Source organism: Dasypus novemcinctus, chromosome 5, assembly GCF_030445035.2.
Source record: "Dasypus novemcinctus isolate mDasNov1 chromosome 5, mDasNov1.1.hap2, whole genome shotgun sequence".
Taxonomy (NCBI): domain Eukaryota; kingdom Metazoa; phylum Chordata; class Mammalia; order Cingulata; family Dasypodidae; genus Dasypus; species Dasypus novemcinctus.
Window position 1 is genome coordinate 73,354,626 of NC_080677.1, and position 20,132 is coordinate 73,374,757.

The 20,132-nt window shown below is 34.5% G+C and overlaps 1 protein-coding gene across 1 annotated transcript in view; it reads left to right on the plus strand.

Moving 5' to 3' along the window:
* SEMA3C (semaphorin 3C) overlaps positions 1 to 20,132 on the plus strand; it is a 182,361-nt gene that overhangs the window by 115,878 nt on the left and 46,351 nt on the right. The window contains exon 12 of the mRNA XM_058297107.2: positions 7,160 to 7,382. Coding sequence (XP_058153090.1) covers positions 7,160 to 7,382 — 223 coding nt within the window. The remainder of the gene's footprint in view (positions 1 to 7,159; positions 7,383 to 20,132) is intronic.

Genomic DNA, 20,132 nt, shown 5'->3' on the forward strand with positions numbered 1-20,132 from the left:
GCATTAAAAGTTATTTATTGTTTCACATCATTTAAAGCACGTGAATAATATAGGTAGTAGATATTATTGCAGTCTTGAGGAGAGAGATTGTAGTGGGGCAGCATTGCTTAGAAAGACATCTAAAATATGTGAGATTAAGATGACTCGACGGGTGGTTGTGTGTGGGTAGGTAAGATAAGCAGATTGTTTCAGGCAAAAGTTACAGCATAAACTACAGTGTAAAGATAGAAGTTAATAAGTCAGTTTTGGAAGCTCTGCATGGACTAGTAGAACAAGAGCAGGGGGCTCTTGTGATTAGTGAAGGAACAAATATGAGGAAGATAAGAGCCAACTTGTTAAGTACAAGTCCTCAACTGTATAATTCTTTGGGCTTAGCGTTTAAATATAAGATCAATTTCTCTCGGGATACAAATTTCAAGATCACTGTTAGAAACGAGTCCAGATTCTGAACTAAGACTCCTTTACTTATTCATATGCTGTACTACTTATCTTTCAAGACCTCCTTGACCGGGCCAGTCCCTGCTCCTCTGACTACCTCTGCCTTTATTTCCTGCTGTCTGTTGGCAGCCTTACCTCCAACCACTTTCCTCCGTTTTGTACTCTGTGATCCAGCAACACCCCAGGAATTACAGGTCCCTGAATGCTCCAAACTTTGTTTTCACATCTCTAAACTTCTTCATAGACCCTGCCAGCTTTAGCTGTCCCTTACTCTGAATTCCATTTAAAAATATTGGTTCTTACACATCTCTGATGAACAAGGTGTATTTATTTTGTATTTGTCTTGCTATTTATTTATTTAAAGAAATATTTATTATCTGTCTTGTTCTTTTGCTTTAAATCTTCCTTATTAGAATACTTGTATACAGAAAACAATGGTAGCTTCTTGGTAGTTTCTTATTCTTATGTCCCTTACTGGCATATCAAGATGCTTTCTGAATAAAACCTTACTCAAGAATGGACATATATATTAACATATGAATATATTAATATAATGCTGAAAATGAATACAGTGGATGTGAGGATTAGAAAAGAAATTAGATGAGTAAGGGAATTAAGGAGTTAAGGAATGCTGATACTTCCTTAACAGGTCATTATTATTGTTCCTAGCATTTCACCTAACATTTAGTAATCAAAATATTTAAAGTGCCTTTACTAAAAATAAAAAAAGGAGTTCTTATTGCTGCTTAATAAATAGAAAGCTAGAAGAACTGAGAAAAAACAAACATTTAAAGGACTTTAACTGATATTTTTTAATGGCAGGTAATAATGGAAAAGCCATTTATTTTATGAGAGCATATGGATATTATATTATCTTGAGGTTTTAATACGTAGGCTTTAACATAAGGCAAGGTAAGGAAAAACCTAATCATATCTTAATTATACTTAACTGTTACAATGGGTAAAGTCACAAGTGTAGATAGAATCTGCAAAGAATAATCAATTATTGTTATTGTCATTCCTTCTGTAACTTCGCTGCAAAGTTTATGCCGTAAGAATTTATTATTATTATTGAAAATAGTTCTTTTGTAATTTTGAAAATAAGTTCATTATGAATATAATCAAATGTCCCAAATGACTATGAATTGTAAATTACTGTGAACATTTTATCTGCTCCACTAGAAAATGGCAAACTTGAGTTTATAAGAGCTATAGAAATAACAAGTATTTCTTTCTTTTATGTGTTAGATAAATATAAGAACAGAAAGAGGTAATGAGAGGTCTTTTGTGAGGGAGATTAAAAATTTGCTTCAGTTTTGAGCTTCCTAATGATTTAATTTTTTTATTATATTATTCCATTGGATAAAAAACTGCCTTTCAAGTCAGATAGTGAGGAAAGTCAAAATGTGCACTTGGTGCCCATCTTGTTATTTAAAAAAATTTTTTAATGCAAATACCTTAGTCCTTACTTTATTTCAAATTCCATCCATACCCATTGTACACATTTAGAAAATACATACAAACAAAAATAAAATTAAAAATTTCTTCACCTACCATTTATTCATCACAATAATCCTGGGAAGTAGATGTTATTATTATTGCCCGTTTGCAGATTTTTAAAAATGAGTTGCAAAGAGATAAAGGAATCCCAGTAAATAACTTTTGGAGTAAATTTTGGAGTCAAGATTCACATCCAGCATAATCTGACTCCAGATCTGACACTTTATCCCATTACATCATAAACATGAGTAGTATCTCCCTCTAAGCACCATATTATTTAGTGCTTTTATATTTTTGTTAATTCTGTTCCCTCTACAAAAAGATCTTTTCCACTTTCAGTGGGGGCTCTGTAATTCTTATTCATTCTTGGAATCTTAGACATGATCACAATTGGGTGTAATTGCAGGATAGATAATATTACAATGTGCAATTACAGTGAACTTTTTGCCTGGAAACCTAGTCCTTTCTGACTCTTGACTAAAGAAAAAGAAGAGAAGAGACACTCTTTTTTATCTGCTGGGTCTCCCTTTTCAAACTCCAGTATTAAACTCTTAGTTAAGCTAAAATACTTGAAGGATTTCTTCCTATGTTAGTAAACCTTCACATAGCAAGTTGAAAGCCTGCTATGCCTATTTCCACTCTATTTCCTAAACCCCAGTATCCAATCAGATCATGTCAATAAGCTAATAGAATTTTCTAGAAAAATGAGGAGAGAAGACTTTCCACCATTGCCTAGAGTAAACTTCCCTTGTCATTTAGGCGCAGGCCTGGTGCATCTGGTGGATAAGGTGTCTGCATAAATAGGGAAAGAGTTGGTCAGGGCTGTGTAGAGAACTCTGGTACTTTTCCCATTGCAGTTATGAGAGAGCGAGCTAGTTTGGAATTACCAGGGGGTCACTTTTCCTACTACACATTGACCAAATGCTAAATTGGGCTAAAAATCCTTCTTCAGTTTATATATACCTTTATTGGGGGGAAAATCCCTGTTTTCCCATGTCCTTATGGGATCTGAGTTCTTAAAGGCAGAGACTGTACTTACTCATTTTTTGCAGAATATTTAAGTGCATGCCAGGAATAGTGATTTCATATGATTGCATGTGTCAAAATACTATTTTTCCTGTGATATTTTTCATTTGCAATTGGTATTTTGGATATTTTATACATTTAAAAATGTAAAAGCCATTCTTAGTACATAGACCATAAAAAAAAAAAAATGGAATTTGGCTCACAAGTCATAGTTTACCAACTTTGCTTAATAACATAAAATGTTTTAAATATATGGTAGCTGTCAATTAATTTTAAATTACCCCATTTTCACAAGTATTTATGTAGTTCCAGAATTCACTAAATATTATTATCCTTTTATTTTGTGGTATGTTTAATGTTCTCATTAATTTATACTTTAAAAACTTCTTTATTTACAAATGCAATAGGGAAAAGCATAGGAGAATACTTAGATTCCTTTGCATAGCAAGAGGCCTTTTTGGCATGCTCAAAATATATTCAGAGATTAAATCATTTTTCTTAATTAGGAAAGAATAAAATTTAAAAGGTTTAGACTCTTAAAAATATGAGTTTATTTCATTTAAGTATTGTGCGCAATCAAATTGAGTTAAACTGTTAATTACGTTTCCATTCTTGCCTTCAGCTCTATTTCTCCAGGTAAAATAGAGAAATTATTTAAATGTAATATGCCTATTTTAATTTTTTTTTTAAAGATTTATTTTTATTTTTCCGCTCCCCCCGCCCCAGTTGTCTGTTCTCTGTGTCTATTTGCTGCATGTTGTTCTTTGTCTGCTTCTGTTGTTGTCAGCGGCACAGGAATCTGTGTTTCTTTTTGTTGCGTCATCTTGTTGTGTCAGCTCTCCATGTGTGCGGTGCCATTCTTGGGCAGGCTGAACTTTCTTTTGTGCTCGGCAGCTCTCCTTACGGGGCACACTCCTTGCACATGGGGCTCCCCTACGCGGGGACACCCCTGCATGGCACGGCACTCCTTGCGCGCATCAGCACTGCGCATGGGCCAGCTCCACACAGGTCAAGGAGGCCTGGGGTTTGAACCGCGGACCTCCCATATGGTAGACAGACACCTTAACCACTGGGCCAAGTCCGCTTCCCTATGCCTATTTTTCTACCTCTGTGATTTACTTTTCAAAAGAAGAAAGTTCAATTTAAAGCAGCTGTATATGTATGTATCTTGGAGAGTTAGGTAACATGTAAAATGTAAGACTCTATAGGTACAAACTGATTGGGAGCTGCAAATAGTATCATCTGTTTATAAAATTTATCTGTTTGGTAAAAAACTCTGGTTGAAAAAGAATATTAAATAAAGCCACTAGTCCTAAGTGCCAATTACCTCTTGAACATATAAATATGGAAATAAGGTTTACCTTTTTCTCTGATTTCATTTACATTCACTAACCAATTTTTAAAGATTTTTCTGTAGTTGATTTTTAACTGGTAGTTTTTTTATGTACTTAGTAAAATTGCCTATCAATTCTATAAATTGATAAACCTTTATTACTAGGTAACTGACAGAGTAAAAGGACTTTAGATATTTCTTTTATCAGGTCACCTATTTAATAACTATGGTTTTAAGTAACCGGAGTAAAATTTTTACCTCAATTCCTATAACTAAGTAAAAATCAAGAAACCAGATAATTGATAATTTTTTAAGTTTATCACACACCAACGTAATTGATAACTGAAGTTATATGAAATGCCTAGTAATATATCCTAATTTTAGGTCTTTCTAGAACTTACAAATGAAACTACTTGCAAATACTTGAGGAGACATCTCAGCCTAGGAAAACCATAATTAGTGGTGTTTTATGAAGGACTGGATCTATTTAAATTGCCCATGCATTGTTCTTTCCGTGTTTTCATTCAGTAAGCAATGTATTTCCCTTTTTCCACTTTGTGTGAAGAGTAAGGGTAGAAAACACCCATAATTCTATACTTTGCACAAGTAGGGAATGTGCTCGTCAGCTTAGAACACCCTCAAATTAAAGTCTTTGTCCCCATTTGGTCTTTATTGTGGGAATTTTATAAACATTTATATTTAAAATATAATGCTTATTTTTTTTCTTTTAGGAAAAACACATGAGCCCCAGATGAAATTCTTATAGTTAATGCAATAATGAATGTTAGGCTTACTTTTATTATTTGTCACATTCTCTCCTTGGTGAAGTCATTTAATTGTTCCTTGTGCATTTCTACAAAAAGAGAACTATATTTACTGGTCCTGTAAAAAATGCTAGTTATATTAAATGGTCAAAGTTGCTCTAAAATTGTATTTAGGATGAGGGAGCCCATATCTAAACAAGTGTGGTCAATTAGAAATTTGTTGAGGCTTATTTGCAAATATGGGTCTGCCTGGCAAAACTGGACCAGAGGCCCTAGCTTTGTTGGATAGCTTTTGCGAAGGTTTAATCCATATTTTGTTTGGCTCCCAAAGTTGTTTTTCTATTTTCATGGAGTCAACATTAAAATTTTGACAGAAATCACACAAAATAACACATTTCTATTTTCCGTTAATATCTGGCCACTCTGGGCTTAGTTTCCTGGATAAAAGTAATCAGCTAAAGATAAGTCTCCATTACTGCCCTTAGATAAAACATGGACTTCCCAGTTCATCACAATCCTCATCACTTCCTACTGTTAACCACTGATGCTATGTCCACTACTGTTGATGGAGAGCCTTGATTTTCTGTGTTCTTTTTTCTCTGTAACTCTCTAAAGAGGATAAATGAAAAAAGGAACAGGAGTGCCATGTGTTTCAAGACAAATAGGACAAAGTGGTTTTTTGTTTTCTTAAACAAAACCCTTTGTCTTAAAACACTGATAGAAGTTTAATAGTGTTAGGCAAACAATGTTTGCAGGTGTTAAAACACCATATCCAGTAGTTTTGTTCATGTAACTTAACACTGGGATCCAAGTGGCGAGTGAGTTTGAGTTTCAAGCTTTAGCAGTTCCCAGACTAGACTTGAGTTTGGCCGCAGGTGTCCTTCAAATAAAATCTTCTCTCTGTGGCCCTCAGAGCCCTTGTCAGTCTCCCTCTCTAGCACTGCTGCGCCTGCCCAGCCAGTCCTTTCTTCAGAAATCATTACTGCTTTCTGTCTGCCCCTTTGGACTTGATGTTCTGAATCTTCCTCTCCTGGCCTTAAATGATGCTGCAGTTTCATGTGCTGCAAAAAAATTGTTGACCAGATATAATCCATTAATTTAACAACAATTTATTGAGTTTCTACTATTTGCCAGCTTTTATAGATCTCAGGAAGCCCAGATACAGTCAATATGCAGTTTACAATCTAGAGGGAGACACAGACAGTAGATATATAACAACAAGTATATAGTTTGTGGCTAGGTAGAGAAGAGCTGTGAAGAAAAAGCAGAAGAAAGAGATAGAGGCAAAAGTGGAGATGAAGAGGTGGAGCCCTTTAAATGTATAAACACCTCTGAGGAGGTAACTTTTGAACTGAGAACCCAATGAGGTAACAAAGTCTTGGGGCTGTCTCCCTGGAGAGGAGTATTCTAGCCAAGGGAGACTGCAAGTGCCAATATCCTGGAGAAGAAGCTTCAATGTTCAGGAACTATAAGAACCACTATGGGAAAGTTGATTTGAGCCATATCTTGAAGGGCTTGCAAGCCAGGCAAAAGTGTTGAGATTTTAATCCAAGGATAATGGAAGTCACTGGTCTTTTCTAGAGGAGAATTACCAGATCTAATTTATCATACCTAATCCAACCTCATATATTGGAGATTCTCTTTGGAGATCAGATTGAATAAAACTCCTGTGTATTTCAGTTCCTATTTAATTTGACAATGATAATCTAATTTATTTTAGCCAGTAGCAGGTTTAGTTTGTGCTCTACAAGTTTTTTCCTAACAAAACAGCACCTAGCACAGAATAGAAAATAGAATAATAGAGGAGAAAGGTGAAAAGTTATACCACACACAAAATGGTGGCATCTCCTCTCTGAAGAGGGATATGGTAAGCTAAGTGAGCTTAACCTCATTCAAATTACCAAATCATACACACTATTTATTAATTTTACACAAATAGTAATATCGGTAGTCATTGTTTTCTCTTAAATGGCACCCAATACATCTTTTAAAAGTTAAGCTCTTAAGTATTATTTTTTTAAAATAGAAACATATTGATTATTACTAAAACAAAGTAACTACTTTGATTACTAAATTTCTTTACTTAAAACATTTTTAGTGTCCAGGAGGAGCATTTACACCCAATATGCGAACCACCAAGGAGTTTCCAGATGACGTTGTTACTTTTATTCGGAATCATCCTCTCATGTATAATTCCATCTACCCAGTCCACAGAAGGCCTTTGATAGTCCGTGTAGGCACAGACTACAAGTACACAAAGATAGCTGTGGATCGAGTAAATGCTGCTGATGGTAGATACCATGTCCTGTTTCTTGGAACAGGTAAGTATTTGAGTTTCAAGTTATACCTTAATGTTTACTAGATGAGGGTATTAACTTACCCATCGTAGTAGTTAAGAACCATGATATTTGGAACCATAAAGACTCCACCATTTATTCCTTTTGACCCTCAAAGAGTCATGTAACCTCTCTATGCCATTTTTTCTACATCTGTAAAATGACGATAATAAAACGTACTACTTTATAGGATGTTGAAGGGATTAAATGTGTTAATATATGTAAAGCACCTACAACACTGCCTAACACTTATAGTGAAACACAAGAATCGTGAGCCAAATGAAGGGATGGAAAAAATTTTAAGTGTGAGTAAACGTTTCTCTCAATGGAAGCAAATTATTTGATTTCTTCAAAACTACACAGAGCCATTTTCCAGTGATAATGATAATGATAGATGGTAACGTGTTCTGGATAACACTTGGAAGTGAATTTTGTAACTCAAGGGTAAGTAGGGTTTTTGAAAATGTTAATGGTACCATTTTAATGCACCCACAAGCCCAGTTTATCAATCTACTTTAATAGACAACTTGAGTGAAAATATCCTTTTCAGAGCCCTCCATTATGTGGAATGATTAGCCTTGTATGCATGTATACAGTGGTTTTCAAAGTGTGGCCCTTCACCAAAAGCCTGAGAAGTTGTTAGAAATGTAAATGTAAATCTAAATCTAAATGTAAATCTTTAGCCCCCAAGGTAGAAACTCTACCTTGAAGCAGCCATCTGTGTTTTAGCAAACACTTGGTAATTCTGATACACAGCAAAGTTTAAAAACCACTACTCCAGAGAAAGAAACCTGGCTTGCTAGACAGGCAATGGATCATAATGTATTTAATTTATTTCAAATAGCCCTGACTATTCTTTGGAAATCTCTTCATTTATCTTATTGTAATGTCACAATTACTATGGGAAATTAGGTAGTTTCTATACAATTTAATAAATAGATATAAAATACATCGTAAACATTGCTGTAATATATCACAACATTGGAACGTGTACTCTGAGTTAAGGAATTAATTGTACTAAGACAATTTAAAATGTGGATACATTTAAGTTTTTGCTGAATTTTCAAGGCATGCTTTCCTTGCAAAGTTCTTATTTTATCCTTTTTTTAGCTCTTATACTTAAAACCCCAGTTCTGAAGTCTGCATCCTTATATAATTTCAGTTCATACCATTCAGAGATAGAGAATATTCTGACAAGGACTGTTTGGCATCCTCTCTCACACTTCGATGTATCCATGATATGACAGTTTCTCTCGTCTTGCCTCACATCTGAGAAACATCCCTTCCTTCATAGGCCAACCATTCCCCACTCTCTTTTCAATTTTTATTCCCTCTTGTCATCTCTAGGAGCTTTCTTTATCAAATACATTAGTATTCACTTTATTCATCTGTTTCATCCTCTACAGCATCCTCGAATTAGAAACCATACATGGAAACACTAAACTAGACTTCTTCCTCCACCAACTACAAACTATCTGCCACAGGTCTGATTTCTTCTGAAGATTCTCAAAATAAGAAAATACAATGTCCTCTAACCTTTCAGATGCCTACATCTCCTGGTTGCATCATTAGGCATTGTAGAATCTTTCTTTTCATTTTCCTTCAGCAAAGTGCCATGGAATTCCCTTTATCTTTGGCAGTTTCTTTTAATTCTCCTTTATGGTAGCTACTTTCCGCGCCTGAGTGTGGCCATTCCCTGAAGTCCTGTCCATTAACTCTTCTTTTTACATATTCTTTAGCCTTCTCATTCATTCACTTAGTTTCAATTATCTAGTCCAAGCAAAAAAATCCAAAGTGTAAATCACTACTCCTTGCCATTTCCTGAACCCAATATTTGCATTTACCACTAGCCGCTATTAGATAACATAAATTGTATCACCATTAATACTTGAGACACTAAGTTTCAAACACAATTTATCCTCTTTTAAGATTCTTTAGCCAACTTTTTATCCAAAATTCATTACCACACATTTCTCTCAGGATTCTATCTTTTCAAGTATATAATGTCTCCTTAGACTTATCAGTGTAACTGCAAGCTCAGTAAATATTTGTCAAAATGAATTGAGAATCATAGCTATGTCCATTGCTACTCATACATGAGTTATTTCATAAATGGATGCAAAAGCTCTTCATTTGTATGTAAGCTATGTACTCCAATGATGTAACCTCCACATGAATGATTATAAAGGGTTGCTTTCAGCCTCTTCTCAGATCATCCAATGTTGAGTTTGCTTTTGGAAAAACAATAGTTTTTCTTTGAAACATGGCAGTATTTAAAGCCATACCTCTCTCTATGTCTCATATTACCCAGAAGACATGACTTTTTGTTTTTTCCTTCTGAAGCTTGTCTTAGAGTCGGACTTTGATGCCACAACAGTTTTTATTTCCTTCATGAAAGTCTACATAAAATATGTAACTTTCAAGGATGATATTTTTCAAGTAGTCTTTATAAACTGTGCAGCAGTGTTGATTCAGATAGAAGACAGTATTAATAACAAACATGCTTTTGCACAAATGCTTTGGCTTTTCTTTCCATGTTTATTTCTGGCACCTTGGCAGAGATTTTTCGTGTTGATGTTTAAACACGTGTCATTTTCAAAACTGGTGCTTAGGCATATGTTTTTAATTGTAGTGGGAAAGTCTGCTAATGATGACTTACAAAGCCACATGAGTTTCTTGAGGACTCTATCCTAATAGGAAAGTGCATACCATGACAATCCTCTGCAAACAACTTTCTGAATAGATGGTAATTCAATCATTGAACCTAATTATCATTGTCCTCAGACTGCTCTAACTTAAAGACAATGATTTCAATTTACCTGAAATTCTAGCAAGTCCTATATTGCTTTAGAATATTTGCTCCCCAAGAAACTCTTAAATTGTTGTTGAAATTTTTTGAAGACAAAATTTGGGTTTGTTTGTTGCTAATAGTAAATAAAAGAGTCTTTTCTGAAATGGCTACTTGAAGAATCATAGGTCATTGTTTCCAGGATTTCTTAGCTTTGTGTATCTAAATTTCTTAGGAAATTATATAACATTTCTTAGGTGTTGCCAATTCCCTGAGAACCAGCGAACCATTTAAGTGTTAGAAATAAATACTCTCGTTGTTGTCACAATGAAGAAAGCTGCTCTCATGACTTCCCTTTTCTTTGCTCCATCAAGGAAAATTCAGGGGAATTCAATGAAAACATAAATTGTCAAAGATGTCATAAGAAAAACTTATGTGACAGTTAATTGGAATGCAAATAGGATATCTAGAATATCATGTAATCATATTCACTTGGCATATTATAAATGATATTGTAGGTCATAAATATCCATGGTAGTTCTGTAAACTCAATACCTAGTGACTGTTAGAATTAGCCCATTACAGTGTGCTACTCTGAATGTTGTAGCAGAGAGAAGTCAGATGTTCATAGTACTGAAGACCAGGATGCAAGAATCTGAGAAAGAAGATTTATTAACAGCTGGCCAGGCTAGGTGGACTTCTGTCCTAATAAAAACCAAGCCCCAAATAGGATTTTTGGGTCCTTTTTATAGAGAGGATGTAGGAATGGGGAGTCAAATTATATTTTTATGCAAAAGGACTTTGTTAGTTTCTTAGGGTTTTAAGTGTTTTATCTGAGTACCAAATAGGTCTTGAATTAACACATATCCCCCACATTCCAGGTAAACTTGAATTAACACATTTAGTCTGCATCCTCCCTGAATAGCCAAAGCCTATAGAGCCTGTATCACCTAATTGGCTTTCCGGGAACTAGGCATACTTGGATATAGAATAAGTTTGAATTTATGCATAGGCCATATTATGGACCCATTGGAGATACTATTAATCTGACCACCTCCTCCCATGAACAGCTCAGATTATTTTGTATGCTGCTAAATCCAAAGTAAAGAAACACACACACAGATAGAGGGAGAGAGAAAAGAGAGAGGAGGAGGAGGAGGAGAAAAAGGACAAGTTGGAGGAGGAGGAGGAGGAAGAGGAAGAGAAGAGAAGAAGAAGAAAAAAGAGAACAGAATAAAAGAGTAAAAAATATTGTTTTTTTTTACCCTGACTTTTCAATACTTAACAGTTTGTTCATCAATGTCTAGTCTAGGGGGTCAACAAAATATGATCTATCGACCAAATCTAGCTCACTGCATGGTTTAGAATAGCGCATATGCTAAGAAATTTTTTTTACAGTTTGAGTGGTTGAAAAAAATAAAAACAGTCTTTCATGACTAATAAAAATTATAAGACATTCAAATTTCATTGTCCATAAATAAAGTTTCTTTAGAACACAGCTGTACCCATTTGTTTATGAATTATCTGTGGCTGCTTTTATACTAGAACTGCAGAGCTGAATATTTGCCAGAGAGACCATATCACAAATTCTGAAATATTTTTTAAATGATTACTTTATTAAATAAAAGCATTTATTATTTGGCCTTTTACAGAAAAAGTTTGATTGTCACAGTTTTACTTTTGTTTATTTATAATTATATAATTTTAGGAAAAACAATACATAAAAGAAGTTCTTTTCTCAGATAGAAATAATACAGGGATTCATAAATATTGCCCAAATAAATAAATCTTTTTTTTTTTGAGTAAAAAAAATCTTGCTGTTTTATTAAAAATTACTATGGAAACTAAGTTTGGTTAATTTCCACCCACTCATTTGGCTCCCTATACCCTCAAAAAAGGATTACATATTTAAAAATAGTATTTTAAATTCAGTGCTTTGTTTTATTTTGTAATAAATGTTTTTGGGATTTTAGTTCTCAGTTCTGAATATTAGTATTATGAGTATTTTTGATGTTCTTTACTCTTTTTTTAACTTTTAGGAAGGCTATGAAACAGCAGGCAAGAACTTTCATAGGATTAACATTTCTAATTTAACTTAGCCTACTGCTAATATCTAGACCATTTGTTCAGAGCTGATTGTATTACACAAGAGATTTTTGCCCATTTTCCTTTTTTTTTTTGAGTTATGAAAATATTTCAGGATATGGGTCAAGTTCAGACATATTTGTCAAATTTATATTTTTACGCTATATATGAATTAGTGTGATGTGGTTTTTGATTGAAGAGTGAGAGTATTTTTGTGAATGGGTGTTAGAGATTTAGGATAATTTAATGCTATCATGATTTTTTAATGTAGGGTTGATTCATGTGTCCTGCCTGCCCAAATTCTTAATATGCTCTGCACTTTTTCATGCCTCTTAGCTTCTGTTTAACTTGGTGAGTACTAAGTTAGAACACTGACTCCAGTAAGTCCTTTGAAAGTGTGGAGTTTTGAAGTATATGCTACATATGTGACTAAAGCCATAAAAGCCTTGCCTTGCAGGGTTACATGATACCTACCTTCATAGGAACTAAGTGATTCTGGCAGTCACAACTCTTGGAATGGCTCGCTCTTAATGAACTGCAGAGCCAAGCATTTTTTATTTTGAAGAACGCTTTAAAACATTTTATGTAAAGTTGAATAGGCAGTGCATTTGAGTTCAGAAAAGGCTATTGTCAGTTGGAAGCTGTGCATGAATGTCACTCTAAGAATATCTAGACTTCCCCTTCACTTTAGGAATAAGGAACAACTCCCTTTGTAAATCACTGTTTTTTAATAACATTGTGGTTCACTGCCTTCCAAAGTAGAATCTGGAAACTCCTGAGAGTTACCAAGGAGCCTACAGGAATTGTCACAGCAGGAAATACTAATGGAACTGAGTGAAATGCTGGCTGAATTGGCAGGAGAAAGATGATAAATCATGGTGTGAAAGTTGCTTTATCATACGGAAGTGTAGCAAAGAGAGATATGTGAAAAGAAAAAAGCAGCGGATAGTCCTTACAGTTATTATTAATCCAGACACAAAAATGTTCTGATTTAAGTTTTGTCTTAAAAAGACAATTGCAAAATAAATATTTGGCCAAATACTGCAAAATCTTTATTTCAAAAAGCCTAGTTTATTTTCTTTAATCTATTTTTATAGATTTATTTTATAAAGGCAGCAGAAAATCTCCACAGCGATTATATAGTTTGCCATATTTCTAGTTCACTTGAATTATTTGTTTATTTACTATTCTATTTATTATCCAAATACTTATATATTTTTCAGGTTTTTGAAATGAAATATTTTATTACTATTATAAAAATGCTAATTAATTTTTTTCCAGTGCCTACCTTGTTCCAGGTACATTATGTGCATTATTTTATCCAATCCTCACAAATATCCTACAAGGAATTGTGAGAATGTAAACAGCATGGGAACAGCGTTGTTTGATTTATTTGTTGTTGCATCCTTTAGAATACTTCAAATAGTATATCACTCCAAGTAGTCACTCCACAGATAATATTCAAGTAAAGTTTAAGGAAGGTTATGATCACATAGATAGAGAATAGGCGATTTGGCCAGAGAATAAATCTAGGCTGCCTGATTTCATACTCTGAATATTTAACCACTTTACCATCACTACCTCATTGGCCACCACCCCTTTATATCTTTTGTCCCTTATGAAGTTAAAGTAATTTCATTTTTATTTTCTCACTTTCCTATGAATTGAATATCTCATCTACACGTGTAGAAATGATATTGCCAATGGGTCTACATTCAAAAGTAGCTTTGGCACTGCTTTTGTTTGCAAGGCATCATTCATTTTAACCCATTCGTATGCTGTCAGCATGTCTCCCATGTGAATGAAATGCACCTTAGAGGGTGACCAGGAAAATTTAGAGAGCAAATTTTGCTTGGAAAAGACTGGCTTTTTGAGTGTGAATTAAGTGAACAGTGCTGTAATTTAACTTGTAACTTTATAATGCCACATTGAACATTATAAAGATTTGCAAATATCTGTTCAAATCCCAGCTTTCAGTTCTTTTGAGTATATGCCTAGAAATACGATTGCCACGTCATATAACTCTATACCTAATTATCTGAGGAACCACCAAACTATTTCCACAGTGACTATACCATTTTATATCCCTGCTGGCAATTATCTAGTGTTCCTATTTCTTCACATCCTGTCCAACATTTTATTAGTTTCCATTTTTTAAATACCAACCATTCTAGTAGATGTGAAACAGCATCCCATTGTGGTTTTGATTTATATTTTGCTAATAGTGGCAAATGATGTTCAGCATCTTTTCATGTGCTTATTGGCCATTTGCATATCCTCTGTGGAGAAATACCTATTCTAGTCTTTTGCCCATATTTAAATTGGGTTCTTTGTCTGTTTGTTGTTGGTTGCAGGATTTCTTTGTATATTCTAGACATTAAACCCTTATTAGACATGTTTCTGTATGTTTTCTCCTAGTCTATAGTCTATCATTTCACTTTCTTGTCAAAGTCCTTTGATGCACAAAAGTTTTTAATTTTGATGAAGTCTCATTTATCTGTTTTTTCTTCTGTTGCTTATAGTTTTGATTTTAACTCAAAGAAACTCTTGTCTAACACAGGTGCTGAAGATGCTACCCCATGTTTACATCTAGGAATTTATAGTTTTGGTCCTTATATTTTGGTCTTTGGTCCATCTTAGGTTAATTTCCATATAAAGTATAATGTAGGGCTATCCACCTTCTTTTTGTGTGTGTGTATGGATTTCCAATTTTCCCAGAAGCCATTGGTGAAGTGACTATTCTTTCCCCATAGAGCAGACTTGGCACCCTTGTCAGAAATCAACTGGCAACACAGAGGTGGATGAGAATTGTGATTGAGGGTACAAATACAAGAGTATACTTCTGTGAGCTAGAGCAGATGTACACCTCTATTGCAGGGTGGTGGTAATGTGGAGAAGCATGACAAAACTACAATTGGTGTAACCTATAGAATGGTTAACAGCATTACTGTAAGATTCTTGCATCAATGCCAAAGATGTACTGTGTTGATAATGGAGGTATGTGGAAAAAGTGTGCCAAATGTACATTAAGGGTCATGGTTGGTGGTAATAGTCTGATGATATTATCTCATAATCTGTAACAACTGTTCCACCATGGTGTGGTATGTTAGTGAAGGGGTGTTGTATGAGAACTCTACACATGTGTATGATTGTTTTACAAGGTCACAACCTCTGTGAAAAAATATATTTAAAAAAAAATAGGGTGGGTTGGGGGAAAAATACACCAAATGTAAGATAGGGACTACAGTTAGTGATATTTTGATGATGCTCTTGCATAGTTTGTAACAAATGTTTCACAACAATGCAAAGTGTTGCTGGAGGGGTGATGTGTGAGCCCCTGTATGATGTTATATATGCTTATTTTATAAGTTCACAATCTTTACTATACACTTGTTGTTTATGCATGTTCATGTATGAATGATATACTTCAATAAAAAATATATGAAAAAATCATTTGGCCATAGATTTAAGGGTCTACTTCTGAAATCTCAATTTGATTCCATTTGTATATGTCTGTCCTTGTGCCAGTGCAATGATGCTTTGATTACTGTAAGTGTGATTCCTCCTACATAATTCTTTTTCAAGGTGCCTTTGGGTATTCAGGATCCCTTGCCCATTCATATATACATGATTCATTTTCTGCAATGAATAATGCTTTGCGTTCATTTGATATCTTAATGATATTTAGTCTTTCAATTCATGAAAATGGACTGTCTTTTCATTTATTTAGGTTTTCTGTGATTTCTTCTATCTTTGTGTCATAGTTTTCTGGGTACAGACCCTTTAAAAATATCATTATTAAATTTCTTCCTAGATATTTGTATCTTTTATATACTGCTGTAAATGGATTTTTAAAATTTATTCTCTCAGATTGTTCATTACTAGTACATAGAAACACTAGTCATTTTTGCATGTTGATCTTGCACCCTGCCACTTTGCTGAATTTAGTTATTAGCTCTCATAGCTTTGTTACGGATTTTTCAGGATTTTCTGTATATATGACCATGTCCTCTGCAAATAGGGAAAATTTTACTTTTTCCTTTCTAGTTTTGGATGCCTTTTATTTCTTTTTCTTGCCTAAATGTTTTGGCTAGAGCTTTCAGTACAAAGCTGAATACAGTGGTTATGGTGAGCATCTTTCTCATTTCACTGGCCTTAGAGGGAAAGATTTCAGGCTTTCACCATTGAGTATGAAATTACCTGTGAGTTTTTTATATATGCCATTTATCATGCTGAGGACATTTTCTTGTACCTAGTATTCTAAGGCATGATGCTGGATTTCATTAAATGATTTTCCTCTATCAATTGAGATGATGATTCTTTCATTCTATTAATGCACTTTAGTATAATAATTGATTTTCTTTTGTTGACTCACCCTTGCATATCTGCAATAAATCCCTTTAATTATGGTGTATAATTTGTTTAAAATGCTGTTGGATTCTGTTTGTTAGTATTTTGTTGAGGATTTCTGTACCTATATTCATAGGGAATACTGATCTTTAGTTTTTGTTTCTTGTGGTGTCTTTCTCTGGCTTTGGTATGAGGGTGGTTTTGGCCTCACAGAATGAAATAGGAATGTTCCCTTCTCTTCAATTTTTTTTTGAAGAGATTGAGCAGGTTTGGTTTTAATTCTTTTTGTACAGTGTGGTAAATTTACCAGAGAGACAATTTGATCCTGAGGTTTTTTTGATGGTATGTTTTTGATGAATAATTCAATCTTTTTACTTGTTAATGGTCTTTGAGATCTTCTATTTCTTCTTTCATTAGTACGGGTAGTTTATGTGTTTCTAAAAATTTATCCACTCCATCTTGGTTATTTAATTTGGCACACTGTTGTACATAGTGTCCACTTAACAATCTTTTTTTTATTTCTGTGGGGTCATTAGTAACGTCCCAACTTGCATTTTTTGTTTTAGTTATATACAGCCTCTCTTTTATTCATTACCAACTAGCTAAAGGTTTCTTGATTTTAGTATTTTCAAATAACCAACTTTTGTTTTCGTTGACCCCTTCTATTGTTTTATTTTCATAATTTTTCTCTATTTCATATGTCTGATATAATCTTTAATATTTCTTTTCATGCTCATATTGGGTTCAGTTTACTTTTTTCTAGATCTGTCAGGTTTAAGACTAGGTCTTTGACTTATCTTTCTCACTTTTAATGTAATCATTTGGAGCTATAAATTTCCTTCTCAGCACTGTCTTCCGTGCATCTCATAAGTTTTAGTATATTATCTTTTTGGTGTTTTTATTTGCTTCAGTATAGATCCTAATTTCATTTGTGATTTCTTTGATCCACAAGTTCTTTGAGAGTGTGGTGTTTAATATACACATATATGTGAATTTTCCAATTTTCTCTCTGTCATTACTTTCTAGCCTCATTCCCTTATGGTCAAAGAAGAAAGGTTGTATGATTTCATTTTTTTAAATTTATTGAGATTTGTTTTTTGGCATAATATATGGTCTACACTGGAGAATGAGCCATGTGCTCTAGAAAAAAATGTATATTCTGCTCTTGGGTATAGTGTTCCATATATGTTTTTTAGGTCTAATTGGTTTATAGTATTTTACAAGTCTTTTTTTTTTTAAATTAATCTTCTTTCTAGCTAGTCTATCCATTAGTGAAAGTTGTATATTGGAGTATTCTACAATTAACATATAACTGTCTATTTCTACCCTCAAATCTACCAATAATTCCTTCATATGTTTTGGGGTTCTGCCATTAGATGTATGTATATATTTATAATTAAATTGTCTTCATATTGAATTGATGCCTTTTTCAGTATATAGTGATTTCCTTTGTTCCTCATAAGAGTTTTTTACTTCAAGTTGATTTTATCTGATATTAGTATAGCATAGCTACCTTATTGTCTTTTGATTGCTACTTGCATGGTTTATTTTTCTCCATCCTTTTACTTTCAACCAATTTGTACCTTTGAATTTAAGGTAAATTTCTTATAAACAGCATATAGTTGGGTTTGTGGTTTTTTTAATCCATTCTATCAATCTCTGTCTTTTGACTGAAGAGTTTAATCCATTTACATTTTTAGTAACTACTTATATGCAGTACTTTCTTTTGCCATTTTGCTGTTTGGTCTTTATAAGTCTTATAACATTTTTGTACCTGTATTTCTCTGTTAATGAGTGATTTCATATTTGTTTGATTCTTTACTGTATCATTGAGTCTCTTCTTGTTTCCTTCTCTCTCTATTTTTTAATGTATTTTCTTTGTGAGTGCCATGGGGATTAAATTTAACATACTAAATCTATGACAATCATATTTGACTTGATACCTACTTAACTTTAACAGCATACACATATACTGTTCTTATAACCCTCCATTACCCCACCTTTTGTTGTGCTTGTTACAAGTTGTATCTTTATACATTGAATGTCCAAAATCATTACATTTTTTTAAAAATGTATTTTTATTAGAGAGTTGTGGACTTACAAAACAATCATGTACATATGTGGAATTCTCCTACAATACCCTTCCACCATTACACCACATTGTTGTGGAACATTTGTAATGGATTATGAGATAATATCATCAGACTATTACCACTAACTATGGTCCACAGCATACACTTGGTATATTTTTTCCATAACCCCCTATTATTAACACAGTTCATCTGTGGCATTGATGCAAGAATATGACAGTATTGCTGTTAACTATAGTCCCTAGATTACATTAGTTGTATTTTTCCCATGTTTCTTCATATTCTTACCACCTTGCAATAGTAATGTACATTTGTTCTAGTTCATAGAATAACATTCTTTTATTTGTACTATTAATCACAATTCTCATACACCTCTGGGTATAGTTCATTTATCATATTATTCAAGTCCTCTGTTTCCTTACTGATCCTCTGTCTATATGTTCTATCTATTTATATGAGTGGTATACTGAAGTTCCCAACTTTTATTGTGGAGACTTCTGTTTCTCTCTTCAACTTTGCCAGTGCTTTCTTTGTGCATTTTGGGGCATCATGTTAAGACGCATTGACCTGGCCTGCAGGTCAAACGAACCGGCACCTGAAAGAGGGAGTGGGAATTGGGGGACAAGAGGCAAGAGAAATGGAGACAAGAGAGGATTCTGATCAAGTCTCCGTTTATTGAGGGTAGAGCATCAGAATATATACTAAGGGGAGGATATTAGCAGGGGGTGATAGGCTGATGCATGGGTTCAACATCTTGTTGTGCAGGCGCGACACTTTTTGCCCGGGAAACTGGGGAAAGGGGAAGAAGAAGGCGGAAGCACAGGGATGGAGTAGGCGTAGTTATGAAAGCCGTCATGTTGCTGGAGACCGCAAATGCACGTAGCTCCGGGTGGCTCCCCACAGGTCCCCCTTCTTTATTATATTTTATGAAGCATCCTGAGTTCGGGGGGAACTGTGCCTGTCTTAGGTCGGGGCGTGCAAACGGTTAGGCGGATAGCCTTACCCGTCATGGAGAATGCAACAGCGGCGAAAGGCTGTGTCTCTGTCTTAGGTGGCTCTGCCTTGGAACCGATCACGCCCAGTTGCCCGTCATTGGCTATCCAGTTCATCACCTCAGAACCTGACAGGGTTCATATGTATTTGAGAACCGCTGCCAGCAGTCAGGGTGCTCTTATTTTGGTTATAATGTGTGGAGGCCAGAGGGAGGTGCGGTACGCACCGCGTTCTCTTACTGCGGTTTCATAATGGAGGTTTGGGGAGGTGAAAGCAAGAGGGGGAGAGAGAAACATGAGGGAGCTGTAGCAAGGATGGGCTCTTCAGTCGCAAGCAGCTGGCGCTGGCGGATGTGGTGTGCAGCGTTGGCCGATACACTCTTAGGTTGTACTAAAGTCTCGGAGTGCCGGTGTCACAGAAGCGTTCCAG